Source organism: Cinclus cinclus, chromosome 3 (genome assembly GCF_963662255.1).
Source record: "Cinclus cinclus chromosome 3, bCinCin1.1, whole genome shotgun sequence".
Lineage (NCBI taxonomy): Eukaryota > Metazoa > Chordata > Aves > Passeriformes > Cinclidae > Cinclus > Cinclus cinclus.
In genome coordinates this window covers 79,092,827-79,105,203 of record NC_085048.1, presented here as the reverse complement: position 1 = coordinate 79,105,203, position 12,377 = coordinate 79,092,827, and the positions used below count along the sequence as shown (strand labels likewise).

At 37.2% G+C, this 12,377-nt stretch overlaps 1 protein-coding gene across 4 annotated transcripts in view; it reads left to right on the top strand.

The window, feature by feature from the left end:
• Positions 1-11,306, top strand: part of SPAST (spastin) — a 35,955-nt gene extending 24,649 nt beyond the window's left edge. For all 4 annotated transcript variants that reach the window (XM_062490275.1, XM_062490273.1, XM_062490274.1 and 1 more), the window contains 7 exons: positions 297-388; positions 2,086-2,165; positions 2,966-3,008; positions 3,603-3,682; positions 6,005-6,075; positions 7,893-7,933; positions 9,170-11,306. In XM_062490275.1, the coding sequence (XP_062346259.1) occupies positions 297-388; positions 2,086-2,165; positions 2,966-3,008; positions 3,603-3,682; positions 6,005-6,075; positions 7,893-7,933; positions 9,170-9,292 (530 nt within the window). In that variant the 3' untranslated portion in view covers positions 9,293-11,306. The remainder of the gene's footprint in view (positions 1-296; positions 389-2,085; positions 2,166-2,965; positions 3,009-3,602; positions 3,683-6,004; positions 6,076-7,892; positions 7,934-9,169) is intronic.
• The last annotated feature ends 1,071 nt before the right edge of the window (positions 11,307-12,377 follow it).

The following is a 12,377-nucleotide window of genomic DNA, read 5'->3' as shown; positions in this document are numbered from 1 at the left end:
AAAATGCGTTTTGCTTGTCCTGAGTAGCAGTTAATCATCATAAAGATTTTATTTTTTTTTAATATTTTTTTTTCTCCTCTCACCTGTGCTTGGCATTACCTATTCAGAGGCCAACACATGACACAAGTTTTTAAACTTTCCTAAAATCTGCCAGTCTCCTAAAGAATAAAGATCTGGTCTTTCTTAATGGAACCCTATATTAGCAAAGGACCCTAGGCAAATACATATATATGATACATTTGATATCAAATACATTTGATATATGCTTAATTAAGATGTATTTCTTTGTTTTTTAGATGAAGTTGATAGCCTTTTGTGTGAAAGACGAGAAGGTGAACATGATGCTAGCAGGCGTCTAAAAACAGAATTTTTAATAGAATTTGATGGTGTAAGTATTTAGTCTTGGTATTGTTTGATTTGGCTAAATTGGCTAATGTAGTGTGTGCCAGTACAACCTGTAGGTGAATTAAAAAGGGTTTGGCTGCTGGGGCTTAGCCATAATTGGCAAACAGTTTTTTGTGGTGGTTTTTTGCTAGGTCTTAATTTTCTACTTGCTTACTGTGGTATTCTGGAAGATGCAGTCTGGACTGAAAAGTAGTGATCTGGAGATGAGCTGTAATGATGTGTTGGAAGATTATGGACGGAGAAGAAAGAGTTAACAGATGGCATTATTAAAGGAGCTGTGAGGACAACTGTTCTTACAGGGCAAGAGGGACATTTGAGGGTCACGGAGAGTTGAATCCATGTTTGCAATTACATAGCTTGATGAGTCAATTTTCTTTATTCTGGCAAAGCAAAGCAAGATTAAATGGCTTTTAAATAGTTTTTGGTTTCAAAGGAATGTGTCACAAGCATGCACTGTCAAGGCGTGAGACTTGAGGGATGAGGATTTAAAACAATTAGTTCGGATTATATTTATATAAGTATCTCATGTATACACTGCTCTGACACATCAGAAGGATGCATTTCTGTGTTAGTACACCTTTTATTGAACTATAACTGTTTTCTTGGCATCATGAGCTAGAGAAGACCAAATCCAGTAAGAAGTATTTAATGCCATGAATGCAGTACCCAGGAAGAGGAGCTGGATTTCATGGTGGAACACACACACAAATGAGTATCAGAATATTTTTCTGTCAGAGCACTGTTCTTGTTTTGAATAGTTTTAGTTTTTGTTCCATTAGCACAATGAATATTGCTACAGTGGTGAAGTAACAGTAATTAGGTACAGGAGGAGCAGATAACATGGAGAGACAGCAAGGTTGGGAAAAACTCCAAAATGGATGAATCAGGACAGATAATGCAATGTGACTGTGATATGCAGAAATTATTACACACACATGCAGAATTTCCCTTAAAATAAAAAGGGAAAAATAAGCATAATGCAGAGTTTGCTGACTTCATATTTAAGGTGTAGCTATGTCATACAGCATTTTTGAGGAACCTTTTTAACATGGTGTGGTAGCAGTGAACCTAAATCTATGAAGAATTGAACACTAAGTGAATGTCTCTGATAGCCCAGTGTTTTCTCTGAAATTTGGAAGCTCTAAGTCTCCATATTCATGGTTATAAAATGAGTGAATTGGGAAGGAAATTGCTGTGTTTTTCTGCTTTTACTATTATTTTATAGCCTGTTTTGTTTACTGGATTCATGCGAGGCCTGTGTTAGATAGATCTCTGCTCTGATTTTGTGGTTCTGACTATACTTTAGTTTAAAGTTTAGTTTCAAAATAGTGTTTGGTGTTAAAACCCCAGAACAGCAGAAAGTCTCTGGCTTTTCCAACATGGTTATCTCCTGGTGACTAAACTTATGAGTGCCTTTTGTAGTTTTGTAGTCCCAGTTTTTTTTCCAGAAAGAGTTTTTTTGGGTTTCTTTTTTACCTTTTTCTGATTTGACTTGACATTTATCTGAGGAATATTTTAAACCTACCTTAATGGAAAAGAAACCCCAAATCATACATGTATTGAGATCCCATCAGTGTGCTGAATACATGGCAAGTCTCTAACTGGTTTTGTTGTATTTCTGCTGAATTGAAATGTAGACTCTGTAAACTGAAAGCTGTCTTGCCTTCCTACATTATTTAGGTGCAGTCTTCTGGAGAGGACAGAATCCTTGTGATGGGAGCGACAAACAGGCCTCAGGAGCTTGATGATGCTGTTCTCAGGTACCAAAATGTCTTTTTCTGAAGATACAGTAAGATGATACTCATTATGAAGAACAGGTTTTGCCTAGTGTCTTGGTGAAGTTTTGTAATTAGTAAAAGCTGTTCAGCAAGGCTAAATTATTTAACCTCTCAAAGAAGCGCTTTACTCTTTTCTTTTGAGATGCATCTGCACTATCATGATGGTCTTGGAATTGTCTGAAATAGTAGTACCTGTTGAGATCAAGTCAGTGTTTTTTAAATTTCTTGAATGTCATATTTTGCTTTTTTGTTATTTGGATCTTAATGGTAGAATAAATGAGAGAATTTGATCACTACTGCAGATGGACCAGAAATCTAGTATTTCTTCTCTGTGAATATAGTCTTCTGACATCCCATGCAATTAGAGATCTTGCTGTAGATTTGCCTTAGGACTTTTTTGTTGAAAGTACTCATACTTTATTCTCTTTTCATTCTTGATTGAGGAAAACAGATATGTCAGCACTGCCTGAAGAAATTTTTTCTGTAAAAATTGAAAGAGGCTTCATTTCATTGCTGGTAGTCAGTGGTATTTCTGCCTTTAGAGTGTTTCCCCTCTGGGAGGAGTCTTACAAATTCAGATAAGAGTAAAGTGGCACCAGTGGCTTATGCATATTTTTTGTTTGGTGGTTGGTGTTTTTTTTCAAAAACTCCAGTTCTGCTTCCTAGAGTTTGATGATGGAAGTGAAATTTTGTCACTTAACCAAATCAAATGATAGATTTGTATGTGCTAAATAGTTACAGAATAGTGTGAACAATGTATACATGTTTGGGGTTTTTTTCAGACGATTCACCAAACGGGTATATGTGTCTTTACCAAACGAGGAGGTAAGTATTGTTTTTCACTCATATTTTTAAGATACTTATAGGCAATTCTTAACTTGCCCTTGTGGATGATTACAATTCCGTGAACTAACTTCTGGCTTACCTTGGCCGTATACAATGTGCATTAATTCTGGGAACTATTTTAAGCTTTTGCCTTTTTTTTCCACTCATACTAGTAGCAAATCTGGTGGTAGCTACTCAGTACCAAACTTACAGACTGGCAGACATAGGCAAGTCTGAAGTAGGACTTACAGGAGCATGTTTGTTTGGCTAAAGGAGAGTGTTTTATTGCAAAAGATGAAAGTAATTTTCCTAGTGCTTTTTAGTTCAACAGGAGATCAGGACTTTTGATGAAGATTCTAACAACTTATTTTTGATACTAGTAGTTAGGCTCTTGATCTTGTTTTCACACAGTCCTTATATCTGCTCCTGAAGAGATGATATAGTACAGTCTAACTGCACAAGCACTATAGGCAAGTTTAAACTGGTGAAGCACAAAAGCAAAACTGACAAAAGTGTAGTTCTGTTCTTGCAACACAATTTTAAGTGTTCCGTGAAAACGAGTTTTACAACTGATAATTTTATCTTTTTTTTCAGACAAGATTGATTTTGCTAAAAAATCTTCTCAGCAAGCAAGGAAGTCCATTAACCCAAAAAGAGTTGGCTCAACTAGCTAGGTGAGTGTTTTGTAACCATACTGAATAAATATATTCCTCACTACATTCATTCAGACTGCTTAATTCATTCAAAATGTAACTAATGTAAATCATCCGACAGCAACAACATGAATTGCATACATTAGGGGAAGATGGTTCCCTATCAGGCTGTATGAAAGTGGTTTTATATGTACGTATTTTAGGAGACACCCAGTGTAGGTTCTGTTGTTGAAAATGCTTATCAGCTCTTTCCTTTGAGGAGGGAGGAAGATGCTTCTTTCCACACACCCCTCAAGGAGTCCAGCTTTCCTCCCTGATGCAAAAAGATAGCACCAGTTTTGCACTTGGCATTCATTTCAGATAAAAGGCAAGTTCTCTTTTCTGGTGCCTCCCTAGGCTTGTTGAATGTATTGCCAGCACTAACAGAGCAAGCACTGGATAATTTTCAGTTCTTTTCACTTCCAAATTTGATTTGGAATATGTGGGTTAATTTTTCCCTGCTGTTATGAAATGGAGTTGTTTTAGGTTTTTCATCATCGAGATTGCACAGTACTGCTGTTAGTCACCTAAATATAATAATGGGTGTGAAGGAGATTAGACTAAAAAGCAGGTGGGGCAGGAAGGAGTGAAAACAGAGCATGAGATAGCAAAGATAGGCAGGATGTCTGTTTCTCTTTGTGGTAGTACACCAGAGGTTAGTACTGTCTTGGATGTAGCATTTCTCAGCCTCTTAGTAATGTTGCAGAAGTTGATGTGTAGTCCTGCTGAATATATTCCCTCTGTGCTTGAAGGTTGTTAGCTCATGCCACATTCAGGCTGCAATAATAGCTAACTGGAGGAAAAACATAGTCAGTGTCCTGTATTCTAACTGCAAATATAAGAACCAAATTACAAATGCAACTTGAGTACACGTTTTTTAAAGGCTTTAGAGAAAATGTAGAAGTTGAGGACCCTGCCTGTTGCCTTTTCCATTTTGTTTTGGAAAAGAAGTATTCGACCTCCATTATGATGTTGTGTTCCTTTGCTCCTCTGCAACTTCTTCTGTAAACTGTAACAGACTTCATGATCTCCAGAAGACAAAGCTTGTTGCTGCAGCTAGCCACTGCTCTATAAAGGTGGTGGTTTTGTTTTCAAACTTTCCTTTAGGTAACCTGTACTACTCATTTTCACTTACGTTGGCATTTTGTATTGGTGGCTTCCTGGTTTAGTGTGGAGGCCTTTATTCTCCAAAGTATTTCATTGGTTAAATTGAATATTAAGTCTAGTTCTGGAAAAGCTCCCACAGAGTTTGGCTCCTTGACTTTTTCTTCTCCCTCCCTCTCTTCTTCTCCCTCCCTCTCTTCTTCTCCCTCCCTCTCTTCTTCTCCCTCCCTCTCTTCTTCTCCCTCCCTCTCTTCTTCTCCCTCCCTTCTCTTCTTCTCCCTCCCTCCCTTCTCTTCTTCTCCCTCCCTCCCTTCTCTTCTTCTCCCTCCCTCCCTTCTCTTCTTCTCCCTCCCTCCCTTCTCTTCTTCTCCCTCCCTCCCTTCTCTTCTTCTCCCTCCCTCCCTTCTCTTCTTCTCCCTCCCTCCCTTCTCTTCTTCTCCCTCCCTCCCTTCTCTTCTTCTCCCTCCCTCCCTTCTCTTCTTCTCCCTCCCTCCCTTCTCTTCTTCTCCCTCCCTCCCTTCTCTTCTTCTCCCTCCCTCCCTTCTCTTCTTCTCCCTCCCTCCCTTCTCTTCTTCTCCCTCCCTCCCTTCTCTTCTTCTCCCTCCCTCCCTTCTCTTCTTCTCCCTCCCTCCCTTCTCTTCTTCTCCCTCCCTCTCCTCTTTCTCTAGCATGTAATTCTGAAGATTTTGGATGATCTGCCAGGTTTATAAAACAAACAAACAAACCAACCCTAGTGGTAGCAAAATTTACCTTCCTTTCAGTTTACTTTATATCATATGGTATTGATTTATCATTTTACTGATAGGATTGAGGGAGTACAGGACAGTTGAGGTTTGGTTTTACAATAATTGACAAATGTTGATAAACTACTGGTACAGAATTCTCCTGAGAGAAATAGTAAATATGCTTGGGATCAGGTTTCATCTGTGAATCCAGGTTCCTAACTTTTTTTTCCTAGAATGTTATTTGGGACTTGAATATCTGTACTTCAAATTTAATCTGTGAAAGATCACTTGCAGTGAAGTACAGATCCCTTAAAGTGAATGCACTTCTGATTTGTTAAGCTTGCAAAATAACATCAAAGTAATACTTCACCTGATTAAGTAACATTTTGATTATCTGCAATTAAATTGATATGGTTTGAAGCACGTTTTTTGGTTTTTTCTTTCCTCCTTGACCCTACTTTTTCCTTTGACAAAGAATGACAGATGGATACTCTGGAAGTGACCTAACTGCATTAGCGAAGGATGCAGCCCTAGGCCCCATTCGAGGTAAGCAGGTTTTGACATTGGACATATATTTTCTTACATCTTCATATTTCTCAAACCTCTGAAATGTAACTTTTTCATTGGATTTTAGTCTGTTCCTCATAATAGCCTCTTTATAAGATTTACTTACACAAAACCCCTCAGCACCTCACCATGTGAAACAAAATTTTTGTGTCATAGGAGAAAAGCAGTATGAAGTGTTTCTCACTGAATTGTAGGGTTTTTAACTACTGTCTTTCTGAGGCTGTCGTCAGTTCTGTTGTAGCTAAATTATTACTTGAATAGCAATTGCTGTTTGCATTACTTGTCTTTATAAATGGGTCAAATCTCTTCCGAGTCTAAGGGAAGGAAAACTGAAACAATCAATTTTTTTGAGTTTTTCTAGGTACAGTTTGAATGACATAGCTTTTTATATTTTTAACTCTTAATGTTGAATTGTGATCCAGATGACAGTTGTGAATGAGCTAGAGTTTTACTTATGCTTGTTCTTTCTCTGACATATCCAGATAGGAAAAACCCACAGTTTTAATGTGAATAATTTTTCCAAGACTTCCTCTCCTTGTTCTGTTTAACTAGCTAGTTACGTGTTCAGTAGCCACATCTGAGGGAACTGATCTTGTTTAGTGGAGACCAGTAATGGGATTTTTGTGTAGAAAAGATTGTGAAGATCTGGTGTTAGTTTTCTGTTTGTAGACATATTGTCCTACTTGACAGAAAGGTACTAAAAGCAGACAGAGCAGAAGTGTTCTGTAATGCCAGCCTATTATGCATAAGTAAAAATGGTTGCAACTCTCTTAAATTATTTATGGAGAGGAGAGGTCTGTTCATGTTTTGTGGGTGTATTTGTGTTATTATTTTTTTAAATCTTGTAGCGTGCATTTTTGCCAGTTTACGATCTCTCTTGAAAGCAGATGTTGGAATGTAATGTTTTTTTACCCACTTTCTTTCAGCTGCTGAATTTGTAAAGCACATCTTTCACAATCCTGCATAGTAACTGGGAAACAGAACTGCATTAAATGGCTCTCATAAGAGACGTCATGTCTCCTAAGAATTTGAATATATTTATTTAGAGTGGTGGAATTAATTATGTATGGATTTAGGTATGCAGGCTTTACTTTGCTGAGAACTCACTTCACATGCAAGTCCATTTCAAGAAAAGACCGTGTAACATTGTGCAACACGTTTTTCACTTGCTCCTGTATTCCCTATAAAACAATATATTTTTGAAAATGTTTTGTGATATCATCCTTGCCAATCCTGCCTAGATTCTTTTTCTTGTACCCTGGTAACAAAATGTTTGGTGTTAGTATTGATACCATGAGAGCATTGCAAGTTTAAAAAAAAAAAATTGGTGAATGATACAAGAATGTTTAGATCCCATGAGTGCAGCATAGGGCAAGAAGCACTGTCATGTGCCCTGCCTGATTTTATTTCAGTGTTCTTCGCTGACTGTACCTTCTGTTTCCTCAAAATCAGTCGGGTGGTTGTGGATACCACAAATAATATGGGGGAAGGTAACTCTGTTTGCTAGTGTGCTGTTTTCCATACTTTAGGAAGAAGAAATAATTCTGCTACCACTTTGTGCTGCATCTGCAGTAACCGAGTGTGGGAGCAGCCTGGTTGAAGAGCTGATAAATGGGAAAGGAGGAGTCAAAAACACCATGTACCTTTCTGTACAGGAGACTGTGTTGAGGCTGAAAGATACAATTTTTAGCTGAAGTGGCTTTTTTCCAGAATAGAAGTGCTTTTAACATGTTTTAGTTATCAGAAGTGATGAAACTTTTCTTATGAAACTTGCCCATCTGTCTTTATTTTTACAGAATTAAAACCAGAACAGGTGAAGAACATGTCTGCCAGTGAGGTAAGCTGTTCTAGCAGCTGTATTTTCCCCTTTGAATATAATGTTTTCTCACTAGAAACTTTTAAGGTCTTTTTTTCTGTGTAGTGTCATACAAAATAAGATATTTTGGGGGGTTATTATTCTTTTTAATCACGTCTTCATTAAGGAAAATTCTTTAGAAATAGAGATTGAGAAGATCTGTCCTCATATGTATGAGGTTCATGGGTAGTTTATCTTTCAGGCTTCAGAGCACTTTTTCTGTTAGTAAGTCTGTTCTTCATGTCAGCTGACTGTTCTGTCTTTACCCTGAACTGCAGTATTTGTTACCTAGCTGATGATGTCAGAGGCCTGGCTTTTATTTTCTCACAGTGTTAACTTCCAAAGAACATTGCCAGAAGTGTTATGTGAAATTACTTCTACCCCCTCCACCCCATCTTTGCATAAAGCAGGTTAACTTAGGGAGAACGTAAAACGAGTTTGTGCATGTGTATGTATAATACTTGCATTCATTCACATGGACCATCACAAAGAAAAAGATTAAGCTCTTGATCACAAACTGCAGCTTTAAACATTTTTAAAAAAAAGGGAAGCAATTGGTCCTGTCTGCAGAAGTTTCTGTTCAGGTGTGTGTGCAAACCACAGTTACACAGGGGGAAATGAAGCAAAAGTCCATTTCTCAGTTGCTTTTTGCGTTTACCCTGAAGTCATGATTAAAGCTGTAAGCTGGAAGGATTTGTTGCAGGAGGATAACAGCATCTTACTGTTACTGTGTTACTTTCTTGTGATGTCTCCTATGCATCAGCTCACACCACCTACTGAATCAGGAAGTAATGACCCAGCCTAATGAGCTATTAAGTAACAAGGCAGATCTTACTGTTAGCGAGTTTATTAAAAATGGTACATCCTGGTAGTCTTAAATGACAAGATTCTTGCATCAGGTCATAGAATAATAGAATACCCTGGGTTGGAAGGGACCTTGAAAGATCACCTGGTCCATCCTTTTATGGGAAAGAACTTAGATGAGATTATTTAGCACTGCCCAGTCATATCTTCAAAACCTCCAGCAATGGAGACTCTACTGCATTCTTGAGGGGTTGCAGGGAATGACTGCTCTCACTGTAGAAAGAAATTTGTTCTTACATCAAGATGCAGCACTCATAGAATGTGTTTTGTTAAAAGTGAATACTCAAGTACTTCTTGAACAAACCAAAGTACATAAACCACCTGTGACCCTGATGTCTTCCATTTTCTGTTTAGATGAGAAATATCAAGCTGTCAGATTTCACGGAATCTTTGAAGAAGATCAAGCGCAGTTTGAGCCCTCAGACCCTGGAAGCATACATTCGCTGGAACAAGGACTTTGGAGATACCACAGTGTGAGACACTACTTGAACTGAACCAGTGCTGCCTGTGGAGCAGTTGGTGCAGACGACTGGGAAGCAGCCAGAGTTTACAGGACTTTACAGATATTGAAGTATCTGCGTTAAAACTTGATATTAAGAGAAAATAATACAGTGTGAAATGTGTTCATCAAAGCCTCCTTGCCATTTAGTGAGGATTTACACACTGTAAGTAAGAGCACAACAGGACTTGAGATAAGATTCTGGTTTGAACATTGATATATGTATATTGTTTCTGCAACAAGGCTCTGATGATATTGATCATTGGAGGACCTTTCCTTATGTTGTCTGTTTTTTTTGTTTTTAATTTTGCCATGACATTGATGAACAATGAACTTGGAACAATGATGTTCAGTTGGAGGTTTGTAAACTTCAGTTCGTTTTTTTTGACTTTTTTATCCTTAATGTGCCAAATAAAACACTTCCCCTGTGCAGAGTGGAAGAACAGCACTGGGGAATTAAGATAATTAAAATGTTAAAAATAGCTGGTCTGTTATTATTTGTCTTTTTCTTTTGTTGTAATTTGACTGAATTGTTCACAGGACAGGATTAAAGAAGACCTTTGATAGCAGAACAGCAAAAAACCCCAACCTTGTGAAACCAATTCAAACTGCCTTTTAAAAGAAAAATTACTAAATAAAATAATAGACTGTGATATTCATTTACTGGCAGTATTATCTCTTAATGCATTTTGTAATGCTGTCATTTGGTAGAATGTTAGCTTGTGCTTACATTGTTCAACTTGAGCCCAGCTGATGTTTGAGAGGGTAAGTGATGCTAATTGTTGAGTCTCAGAAATTATGTGTTTCTACTCTGTGTTTTGGTCTGTTTATGATAATTGAAAATAAGATTTCCATTGTGATAATTTTTTTAATCTCCACGTGTAAGCATTAAAATACAAGGCTACATGTTTAATACATGGCACACATTAATGTTTTTATAGCTTTCATATGTTTTGGTTTATATATTAAAGTATGAAACACTCGAATGATCTGCTTTTTTAAAAAGAAACTGCATCTTTGTACAAATACTTGTTTTTATTATATAAATGACAAGCTATTAAAAAAACAAACTCTTAAATGATAGCCTTTAAATACCATAATAAAGGAAAGCATTTTTGCCTTTACTTCTAAAGGCCCAACATCTTGTTTACAAACTCTACACAGTTTAAACACAGATGTTTGCAAGGCAGAACGCTAGTTCCTTGTTAAAGCAGGTTTGTGGGTTGTTGGTTTTTTGTGTTGTTTTGTTGGAGTTTTTTTGTTGGTTTGGGGGTTTTTTTACACCTCTCCCATCTTAGGGATATTGTAAAAATGCATATTGTTTACTGTTGTTTTAATGAAAATTAGTTGTGTTGTTTGCTTTTGGTACTAACAGAAAAATTGTTTTTAATATTTCATTTAACTTAATTTTTGGAACTACTTACTCGAAAGTTGACTATAAATAATATATTATATGTATATATGAAGAAAACAACAACCCTAGCTGATAGATGCTGTTGTAGGTATAGTAATACTCTGAGAGGACTGTGCTCACTGTGTGGTATTGAGTACTAAATAGCAGAAACTCTGTCAAACCTTTGAGATGCACATATGCAATATGTTTGGAGTTATTTTTTTTTTCAACCAGAGTTGCTTTTAACTGATCTTAAGATTAAAAGCAATCAAATAAGAGAAGATTGTGTTCTAGTACTATGCCTTTTGAAATAGTCTAACCAAACCACTTCTAGCCTTCTAAGGGTAGGACTCTCTCAAATGTGCATCTTATGTAAATGAAAAATTACTTTGGTTCCCCTGATTCACTTTTCTGGAGAAATGATAAAAGATTTCAGATTCTTAAATCTCATGTCTTGCTTTGCCTTAGTTCTGCCTTCAGTAGACCATCTGTTGTTGGAGATTCCTGGCTGACTTAATCCACATTTGTAATATTCTTCAGAGTGCTAAGCATGAATATTACTGTTGTATTAGCATTTGCCAAATAGCTACAGCTAAGAAAGGGCCTTTGCTTTATTGATAAAGCTTTGGTAAACATTCCTTGAGATCCTTTGCAAATGAGAACTTTGAAGATACTGCTTCTTGTTTTAAGTGTTCCTAAATGATTGTTACAAAACTCTTGGTTTTGTCCACTTAATTTTGAGGAATATACTGGCTATTTATTTCAAATGCATACTCATTGGCTTGGGATAGCTACTTGAAATGTTGAGATAGAAGTCCCCATAGCACCTGTATGCAGCACAAAGAGTCAGAATCACCAGCTGCTACATAAAAAGAAAAGGGACCAACCCTTTCACTAGCTCGTACAGCCAGTTGAGGTCCAGAGAATCTGTGTGACTGCTGCTTTTTCATCTTCTCTTATGCCTGATTGTTTTCTGCTTAGTGGATGAACTACAGCCCTATAAATTAGTGCTGGAACACAGTAAAAAGAAGAAAATTTTGTTCAGCAGCATCAGTTTGCCCCACGGCTGCTGGACTCTTAGCCTGTGGCCCAGTGCTGTTTGGTTCATAAATCTCCTTTAAATATCTCATCTTATGTTATTTTCTGAATACTGTCTTTTAAGAATAATTCTGTTCCACTTAAGGCATTATCTTGCATCTTACTCCTCTTTTTACATGTACTAAGTCCCACTGCAGTGATTCCATCTGTATGTTGGATTCACTGTGTATTAACTGAGCAGATCTGGGGAAGGACAACCACAACAATGGGAAAAAAAACACCAAACTTTCTCCCTCCCCAAAAAAAAAAAAAAAAAACCCTCAAATTACCCATATTTCCCAAGTCTGTAGTACTCACATAGAACTAGCTCTCTGAACAGGTTTGGGGGTTTTTTTCCCTTTTTTTTCCTTTTCTTTCAATCCCCCTCCCCTTTTTGTTTTCTTCTCTGTGAATCTGCCCACTGCTAATGAATGAGTGACTTAACCCAGTTTTTTGACATGATTAGTAAGCAGCTTGTCTGGCTCTCTGCAAGTGTGTTTTACTGACTTACAAGTGTAACAGTTAATCGAGGGAGGAAAAAAAACCAATCCAAACCCCTTGTGTTTTTCTAACAACCTTCTTCATACATCTTC